Below are 9,892 nucleotides of genomic sequence, written 5' to 3'. Positions count from 1 at the left end.
TCCCCAACAGATTTTACAGTGATAGCAAATCAGAATCTGAGAACCTTGAAAATTTTGAGAAAAACGGATTAGAAAATCTAGGATTCCAGCCTGGCAGTTGATTTCAGAATCTGAAGACTTCAGAAATTCAGAATTTCAGAATCTGCAAATTTGAGAATATTGAGGTCGTAGGATCTTAGGATCTTAAGGTCTCAAAATCTTGGAGTTTTCCATACCTCAGAATTTTAGAATTTCAAAATTTAAAATTTCCAAATTTTCGAGTTTTCGAATCTCAAAACCTTGGAATCTTAGAATCTCGAGAACTCAGAATCTATAAATATGAAATCTGAAATACTAGGGATCTGAAAATCCGAAAATCTTCGAGTTTTAAACTTTTCTATAATTTCAGCCACTCGGTGTGTTCTTCGAGACCGGATGTGACTGCCATTTGGCCATCTGCATTTTGCTCACGATTCTCGGATACATTCCAGGAATCATCTACGCTTGCTATGTGATCTTGGACCATTAAGTTCTGGGTTATTAATTTTATTTGTAAATTGCAATAAATTGTACTCTTCTTATCTTTTACAATTCAAAAAAATAATCCCTCACCATCAAGAAAATCGTCCTACAGAAAAAAAAATCAAAAAGTCTCATGATTCATTTTTTTCCTGGGTGATTCATCCCCTGAGACGTAAACGTGCACAATCATAAAAGAGACCAACAAGACTGTAAATAAGAAGAAAAGAAAATGATGTCATGGTGACCCAGAAATAATTGATTTATTATCAATTAGATAGTTATCTAGGCGAACAAGAAGAAAAAAGTGATAAGAGTTCTTGGAGAACTATTCTAGAAAATTTCGAGATTCTGAAAATTGGAAACGATTTTTTTGAAAATGTGAAGAAGGGTAAGAAAATTCGAAAAAATTCGGATGTTCGCAAATTATTTCAAGAATTGAAAAAGTGTTTTTTTATTATTGGAAAGTGGAGCAATTTCATTGAAAGTTTCAGATTGAAAAATGGAAGTAAAATGACACAAGATTTATTTTTTTGGGGCATTTTTTGAGGGTTTACAAATATGAAAGTACAAAATATTTAGAGAAACTATTCGAAAAGGTATTGAAGAGCTTCTGGAAAATTACAATGAAAATTTGAAAATCAAATAGCTGGGAAAGAATTATTTGAATTGTCTTCACAAAACAATTCTGGGAAATAAACAAATTTTCTGATTTTCTCAGTTTTTGATTTTCTGAATTCTCGAATTTTATAATTTTCAAATTTTCAAATCTGTAAGTTTTAGAATTCTAGGATTTTAGAGTTCAGTATTTCAGAATTTTACAATTTTAGTATTTCAGAATTTTACAATTTTAGAATTTCAGAATTTAAGAATTTTTTGTATTTTTTATGTTCTGAGTTTTTGCTGGGCAGTTTTTCAGAATTTTCAATGCTTTAATTAAGTCTGAAACAGTTAAGAGCTCTATTCAAAAAATGAAGATTTCAGAAAACTTATTTCAGATTTACAAAAAGATAAAACAGAATCCAAAAAACCTTCACCAAAAATCAGTTATCAAAAAAATCCACCCACAAAAAATCCAAAAAAAAATCAAAAAATGATGATACTCCATTTCAGCCCAAAGTTCATGAGATTTTCTCCTCCCCCATGCCACTGATCAAAGTTTTAAAATTATCCCTTTCTCTCTGCGTCTTTCATTTTTCCGTTATCTCTCATCCTCTACTTGTTTACGTGTGTCTTCTGGTGGTCTCGAACATCACTCACTTGTTTATTTGTCTTTTTTGTCTTCTTTAAGCGACCAATGATCAAATATGTTTTTCTATCTTTTTCTCTCTAATTCCTCTCTTTGCCTATAAAATGAAAAACAGGAGAATGGTAAATAGCTGGCTTTTGATACCTTCCGAAGCTTTCGAAATTCTCTTTTCCTCCCTTTTTTAGTTTCAAAATATTGTTTCTTTCTGATCTGTACTTTTTTTCAAAACTGAAAAAAAATTCTTCTTCTTTTTTTTTCATTTTAAAATGGCTCATTCTTTTCCTGTTCTCCGTTTTTTTTTACTTTTATTTTTACTAGGATTTCTGTACAATAACTTTTCTCAGACTCTCGAAAAACCCCAAAACTCTCCAAATCCTAAAAATGGCTGTCACTTGCATGGACATCTTCAAGTTCCTCTTCGCTGTCATCTTCCCAGTGAGTTTTTTTGTTAAAGAAAATTTGAAATTCTGAAATTCAGATTTTTAGGATTTCAGGGTCCTGAAATTAAAAAATTTTATCTGAAAACCAGAATTTGGAAAATTTCAAAATGTTGGAATTCGAGGATCTGAGAATCTGGGAGTCTGAAAATCTGAAAATCGTGGAATCTTGGAATTTAAGAACTTCAAAATTTTTGAATTTTTGAACTTTAGAATCCTAGAATCCTTGAGGCACGGAATCCTGGAATTTAGGATTTTAGGAATCTTAGAATCTTGAATCTTAAAATCATAGAATCTGGAAACCTCAAAATCTTAGAATCTTAGAATCTTTGATTCTGGCAATTCGGAAATTTTGAAATCTGGAAATTTTGAATGAAATTTCGAAATCTTGAAATCTTGAAATCTCAATACCTTGAAGTCTTAAAATTTCAAATTTCAAAATAAATTTTTTTCCCGATTCCCGAAAGCGTCTTAAACTCAAAAAGTTCAAAAAACTGGATTTCTGGGATATTGGGTTTCTGAAAATTTGACAGTCAAGGAACATGGGAATCTTGAAAACTGGGGATCTGAAAAATCCAAAACAATTGGAATTTTATAAATTTTATATAATTTCAGCCTCTCGGAGTGTTCTTGGAGACAGGATGTGACGTTCATCTTGCCATTTGCATCTTGCTCACAATTCTCGGCTACATTCCAGGAATCATCTACGCCGTCTACGTCATCGTTGACAATTAGAAGCCTACAGTAATCCTGTAATCAATTTTGCCATTCTTTATCTCACGATGCATTCTTCTCAAGAAAAAATCCCTCGCCCGAATTCACTGATTACTTGTAACGGTTTCATTTTTTGTCAGCAATCAAATTCAAAAAATTGTTTGAAAAATCAAAAAAAATCGATGTATGTACATAACTTGGCTTTATTTCAATAAAATTTGCATTTGAAAAAAATTGTTCTGAAATTTCAAGTTTTTAATCCGTTGGGGACCGTTTCGGTTTTGGGAATATATTGAAAGTTTTAAAATTTTAAAATCAAAACGAAGGAGTTTTTTTTAATTCAAATTCGAATTCCCGCCACAATTTTCAAGATCAAAACTTCGAGAATTCTTTCTAGAAATTGATCCTTGCCCTCTCTTAAAACTTATCATCCTTTATCATGCTTATCATCCGTTCAACTTCTTCTCATAATCTTCTTATTCATACAAAACACAATTTCATTCAAAACTGGAAATTTTGTTTGGAAAAAGGTGACAAAAAATGCTCAAAAAAGAATCACAAGGTGATGAAAAAAGATCAGGGGCAGGGAAAGGAAGAATTTTGAAGAATTATTTCGGAGCAAATTATGAAGCTTATGATTATTGATTTATTGATCGACGATGACGTAGCACGCGTAGATGATTCCTGGAATATATCCGAGAATTGTGAGCAAGATGCAGATGGCCAAATGGTAGTCACATCCAGTCTCGAAGAACACACCGAGTGGCTGAAAATAGAGAGAAATTGAGCATTTTTAAGGAAATTAAGAGTTTAAATTTTTTAATTTTTCACATTCGTAGTTTTCCACAGAGTTGATTCGATTTTAATGTTGAAAGAGGCCAAAAATAAGGGCGGAAACTATAGAAAAATTATAATTTTTAGTTTCAATATTTGACATTTTGGGGGTATTTTGAATTCCAAGTTCTTTTCCCAGATTCATAATTTCTTAGATTTCAACATTCCTATATTTTTTCCCGGTTTCCAGAAATTCTAAGTTCTAAGGTTTCCAGATTTCCAGATTCCAAAATTCCAAAATTATGAGGGTTCAGAAATTTTCTAATAAAAAAAATCCAAACTCCTTATTTTCAGATTCACCGATCCACAGAATTCTCAGATTCCAAGATTCTAGAAGTCTAAAGTTCGAAAATTTCTGGATTTTTGATACCTAGATTTCCAGATTCCTAGGTTCACAGATTTCCAGAGACTCAAATTCTAAAATTCTAAAATTCTAAAATTCGAAAAATCCAACTCACCGGCAAAAGAATCGCACACAAGAACTTTGGAATGTCGGTGCAAGTGAGAGCCATTTCGGGACGGAATTCAGTAGAGAGTAGTACTGCAAAAAATTATAATGAAAGAAGAGGAAACTTTGGGAAAAGCTCAGAAAGAAGCTGAATAAATAAGGGAAATTGGAGAGGAAAAAATATCAATCGGTGAGTCAGAGAGAGCGAGAGAGAGAAGAGACGCAGAGAAACAAAGGAGGTGGGATGAAAACGATTTGTTGATAAAAATCAAAAAGAACCGACAAAAAGAGTTCAAAAAATCATCAGATAAGACAAATTCGGTTCAGAAATTCTGAAAAAAAAACGCCTGAATTTCTAATTCTAGAGGCTTCAAATAATCAGTTTTAGGTTTGGAAAACAGACTCAAAATTCCGTCAAATCTAGAACAATAAATATTGAAAAAAGCGATAAATTCTGACTTCCAGGAGGAAGGCTTTTATACAGCCGGAAATTTCGAAATTTATTCTAATGATCGTTATGTTCTTTGTTTATTGTTGTTTTGTTTTCAGGAAAAACGTTCCCGCTGTACAAGCATCGTAGATCAATAAATAGATCAAAAATACAAATTGTTGATCTGTGTTCTTTTTATTATTGTTCCTCTTCCCACATAATCATGGGATTGATCTTTTTTTTTGATATTGAACGATCTCTGATGTGAAACAGTGGAATCGGGGGGGCTGAAAAAAAAAATTGAATGTCGGTTTTTAGGAATTGAATGAAGCGAAGTTTGAAAAAAAAATCAACATGATTTTGTTAAAACATTTCTAAAAGATGAACTTGTTGAGAAACTATTAAAAATACCAAGTGAGCTACGCGATCGTATTTTCCAAAATTTACAAATTCAATAAATCTTTTGGCTTCATTTGATTTTTTATCCTTTTTATCGCCTAGGTTTATTGAATGGTTCAAAATAATATTTTTCGATTCAACATTTGAGATTTTCAGTTTGTTTTCCAATTTTGAATAGTTCAAACGGTCAAAGCCACTTACCATGCATTTAAAACTGTATTTTTGCCTTTTTTACCGAAAAAAGGAGACTGGCTTGGAAATTGTCGAAATTATTTGTAGAATAGGAGCGCTATAAAAGATAACAAAAATCTTCAAACTGATAAAATATTGGTGCTATTATGATAAATAATTTACCAGCTGAAACATTTTCGATATTTCTCATAGCGACCGAGTTAATTGGGCTTAAAAAAGACTCGTATACGGTGGGCTTCTTTCTTTTTGTTCCATTAGATCAATTACGGTATTTTGGAACGGGGGCATTGCAGGTTTCAAAAAACTCAAAAAAATATTTAAAAGTTTCTACAAAGCAAAACTCTCAGAATCGAGAAAATTGAGGGGCTTTTTGATTAATCTGTCCTTGAAGTACCGGATTTGAACAGGTGTAAAAACACCAATCCAGCCAAAAAATACCAAAGTTACATGATACACCATACAAATTTCCTCCTAAGTTTTATACAGATTCGAACGGATGATTCCCCGTGCTTAGTGTTTGCAAAACCAGTTGACTCACAACTTTTTTCTGTTAAACTAGACTATCCGTCTACCCCATGACTAACAAAAATGATGTGTATACATTACCAAAAGGTCATTTTATTGGATGGTGAATCATTGAAATTTCGGAATCAAAATTTGCATTTGTTGATGAGTAGTGCCGAAAATGAAAAAAGGAAAATATTACAAAAATTTAAACAAATTTTGAAAACAGGATCAGGAAGGGAATTTAAAAGGAACATTGTATGCTTACAGTTGGCTCGATAGGAAGGAGAGCAAGGTATGATGCGGGGTATTAAAGTGGAGAACTGGAGAGAGAGAGAGAGAGAGAGAGAGAGAGAGTCTCTATTTACATAATAACACACACAATAATACTGACTCACTGGCAACTTGAAAACGAAGAGTACGGAATGATGAAATAGTTGAAAAAATATGTGGTGCAAACATGAGGGACCAAGATTATGAAAAATGGAGAAGTACAAAAACATATTTTCAGATTATTTCCGGTCATTTTGACCATTTTCAGGAGTCGGGAGCTCGGCTGTCAAGTTTCCGATCACTTTGAAAATTTTGGAGAATGTAAAACAGAGCTCGATTGGAAACTTTGAATTCACATAATTTTTTGAAAATCCCAGACTTTCTGCTATTTGCCGATTTCTGAAAGAAACCTTTTTTGATCCGTTATTTGAGAAAAATGACCTGGAAATCTTTTTTTGTTTTTTTTTTTTCATTTCCCAAAATTCATTCCAATAAAAACATGTGAATTACAACCAACAAGAGTAAATTACATCATATTTATTCATAAATTACAAACATAGTATTCTGATAAACAATTTATCCATTCAATTCATTCATCAACATCCTATAATCGTCATGTAAATGCACATGATGCATCTCACAAACCAACAATTCCTCATGGAATTTTCTCTCGCCCTTCTCCACAATACTCAAGGTATCCACAGTGTCAATAAACTGAGTTTCCTCATAATTTTTATCCATTTGATATCCTTTTAATTCTCGGAAAACCAAATTTCGAATGTTTCTACACATTTCCGAGCACTCCACACTAATATTGGTATAAGCTGAAAAAATATATGGAAGTTTAAAAATGAATAAATCCTTTTACCTCCATCAAAAAGAATCAATAGCGTCAGCGCCATATATTCCGCTTTATCGAAATTTTTTGCATGAATCGGCAGGATCACGTGTTCTCCATAATAAGCTAACAACGGCCCGAATGTTCTGGAACTTCTCTTGTTTAAAAAAATAATTTTCGATTTTCTAGTTACTTCAAAATCGCTTCTGGCGTCATTCGATATTCATACGGCATGGAGTATTGATAAAATTCCACAAGCATTCGTTGAATGTCTTCTAATCCTTCAAATTTCGAATATCTACGAATATTCATCTCCATATCGATTGCAGCTGTTAAAACGGACCATTTGGGTAGGAAGTTTCGAAGCATTGCCTCCTAGAAATTTGAATTTTTAGGCGAAATATTTAAATTTTATACAGTACCGTTATACGTTATACGTTATAAGTTATACGTTATATGTTGTACGTTATACAGTACCCAACTTGAATACTAGAATCTCACCTTATCCAAATGCCTCAAATTATAGGTCACTGATGGTAAAAGACCTTCAACAATTTTCCATATCATTCGACAGTCTTCTCTCATAAGACATGACAATTCATAATAATTGGTTTGGTCCAAAGTCTTGTCAAACAGCAAAAATCGTTTGGGTTGTATACTTTCCCAGTTGAATGCAGTTTGGGATATGGTCGAACAGTTTCTGGAGATGATTTGGAGCTGGAAACATGAAGGGGCTCACTCAGATCTAATTTATCTAGATTTCCGTAAGAGATATATAAACATTGTCAACTGAAAAAACGTTAGAAATATTTTGCTATACAATTTGTCAGTCGATCATTTTCTGGTATTGTTCACAGGAAGCGAGATAAATGTATTCAAAGTTAGAAAAACTCGCGGGTAACGGAGAAATCGGAAGAGATGGGGGACTTGAAGATGTTGAAGGAACAAGTTGAGTAGATTTTCCCGGATCCAGTGGAAGATCTGATTGTTGAGAGACCTTCTTTCTAGGTGGATGCTTTTCCCGCTTGACTTGAACCTCTGAAAGTTTCCACCATGTTAGCTACAATATTCTTTAGTATTTTAGTAACCCATAAACCAAAAACTCACTCTCCGGATCCATGCCCGCTTCCAGGCACTTTAGAATCCGACATTCTCTACACGGATGACTATTTCGGATTCTGAATTGACAAGTACAGGAAGCATCCAATTTTTTGGAATGGAAGTAACGACGGAAGAATGCGGCGCAGGCTCTAGAAAAAAAAATCATACAGTTCGGAGAATTCGAAAATTCAAAATCTTCGAATTCGAAAATCCACAAATCCTTAAAAACTCACAAATTCAGAAGCGAAAGTTGAGGATTTTTCGGGAAAATTCAGAAATTCAAAGAATCCGAAACCCAGAAAATCCGAAGTTCCGAAACTCAGAAATTCCGAAATTGAGAAATTCAAGAATACTGAACATCGGAAAATGCGAAAATCAGAAATTTAGAAATCCTAAAATGGAGAAGTTCAAAAATCCAGAAAATTTTAGTTTTGAAATTCTGAAATTCAAATTGAAAAATTACAACTCACTTGCAAGAAATCCCTCCGAAATGTGGCTCCGTGTCTAGAGAACCACAAACATGACAGGACATTTTTTGTGCCTTGAAATGCTGAAAATTTTAATTTTTGACAAGTTACCGATACAAACCGAAAAATAAAAAACTTGGCCCAAACCAAGTGATTTTTGTACAAAACACATTTTTTAAAAATCAAAATTTATACCGGTGAATTAGACGCACTTTGGCAGAGATCATTTTTTGAAAAACATTTTGGCAATTATGTACATGAAAAATCAATAAAAGCAATCAATAATTATGTTCCCTAATCATTAATCGATAGTCATCATGAATATGCACATTGTGCATTTCGCAGAGCAACAATTCCTCCTGAAATTTGGCTTCTCCTTTTTCCATCAATTGTAAAACATCGATAGTTTCAATAAATCTCATTTCCTCCACATTTCTGTCCATATAATATCCTTTAAGCTCTCGCATAATCACATTTTTGATTTCATAACACATTTTGGAGCATTGCTCACTTAGATTTGTATGGGCTCCGTCGAAAAATGTCATCAAGGCGATTGCCATATGTTCAACGGCATTGAATTTCTTGTTGCAAATTGGGAGGGCAAGGTTGACACCGAAATAGCGGAGATTTGGTTCGAAGATTCTGAAAATTCAGAAATTTGGAAATTTTATAATTCAAAAAATTATAAATTCAGAAATTTAATTTTTTACCTCAAAATATCATTTCGGTCCATTTCACATCCCTCATACATAGAAGCCGAGTAAAATTTCACAATCATATTAAAATAGTCCTCTGCTGTACAAACGTCTTCATAGATTGCTCGATTCTTATCAAAATCAATTGCAGAGACCAAAATGGACCATTTAGGATGAAAGTTTCGGAGAAGAGCATCCTGAAAACATTTTCATAGGACAAACAGATACACAGACAGACTTACTCTATCCCAAATCGTTAGCTCTTGGAGTTGAGGAAATATGAGCTCAATAACGTTCCACATGATCTCACAATCACCTTTGGTGGCCATACAAGTCTCGTAATAAGTCACTTCATCCAGTCGTTTTCCATAGAGCAGGTCCCTTTTTGGTTGTATACTTACCCATTTTGAAACCACGTGAGAGATGTTGGAACTGTCTCGAGGAATGACTTGGAACTGAAAAATTGGATTTCAAACATCGTCAACTCTGAGGCAATTTATCTCATTGGCTGTAAAAGATACCAGAAAGTGTTCAACTGACAAAATTATCTTGATAATATAAGACGGTAGAAATTTGAAGAATTTTTTTCTCATTTCTGAAAACCGGAATTTCTCAAATTTTATGTACAAAAAGAACAGAGTTAATAGAAAAAACAAAAGTTTTTCGAAAAGTTTGTCTTTTCGACAGATTTCGTCCAGTTTCGTCTTGCCTTTTTATTATTCAGAAATTTTCTGTATGAATATTCCAGAAATTAGTCAAAGTCATAGAAAATGTTTATTTGATGGATCTGAAAATGATCTTGAACGAAAAAAT

The 9,892-nt window shown here is 33.0% G+C and overlaps 5 protein-coding genes across 5 annotated transcripts in view; 2 read left to right on the top strand and 3 right to left on the bottom strand.

Annotated features, from left to right (window-relative positions):
• Positions 1-508, top strand: part of CBG27273 — a gene marked incomplete at both ends in the record, with an annotated part of 3,878 nt that extends 3,370 nt beyond the window's left edge. Inside the window, one exon of the mRNA XM_045238306.1 lies at positions 389-508. Within this exon, the coding sequence (XP_045099939.1) occupies positions 389-508 (120 nt within the window). The remainder of the gene's footprint in view (positions 1-388) is intronic.
• Positions 1-9,892, bottom strand: part of CBG17072 — a gene marked incomplete at both ends in the record, with an annotated part of 31,002 nt that overhangs the window by 19,291 nt on the left and 1,819 nt on the right. The window contains 1 exon segment of the mRNA XM_002638098.1: positions 7,924-8,066. Coding sequence (XP_002638144.1) covers positions 7,924-8,066 — 143 coding nt within the window.
• On the top strand, positions 2,129-2,919 carry CBG17075 (the record flags this gene model as incomplete). The annotated part of the gene is made up of 2 exons (XM_002638101.1): positions 2,129-2,182; positions 2,800-2,919. The coding sequence occupies 2 exons, from the start codon at positions 2,129-2,131 to the stop codon at positions 2,917-2,919; spliced, it is 174 nt and encodes a 57-aa protein (XP_002638147.1).
• CBG17074 lies at positions 3,545-4,244 on the bottom strand (the record flags this gene model as incomplete). Its single annotated transcript, XM_002638100.1, has 2 exons — positions 3,545-3,664; positions 4,191-4,244. The coding sequence occupies 2 exons, from the start codon at positions 4,242-4,244 to the stop codon at positions 3,545-3,547; spliced, it is 174 nt and encodes a 57-aa protein (XP_002638146.1).
• On the bottom strand, positions 8,663-9,672 carry Cbr-nhr-63 (the record flags this gene model as incomplete). The annotated part of the gene is made up of 4 exons (XM_002638099.1): positions 8,663-9,026; positions 9,095-9,276; positions 9,322-9,534; positions 9,601-9,672. The coding sequence occupies 4 exons, from the start codon at positions 9,670-9,672 to the stop codon at positions 8,663-8,665; spliced, it is 831 nt and encodes a 276-aa protein (XP_002638145.1).

This window comes from Caenorhabditis briggsae (genome assembly GCF_000004555.2).
Source record: "Caenorhabditis briggsae complete genome, chrV, whole genome shotgun sequence".
Taxonomy (NCBI): domain Eukaryota; kingdom Metazoa; phylum Nematoda; class Chromadorea; order Rhabditida; family Rhabditidae; genus Caenorhabditis; species Caenorhabditis briggsae.
The sequence above is the reverse complement of the archived record's forward strand: the minus strand, read 5'-3'. Positions and strand labels throughout refer to the sequence as shown.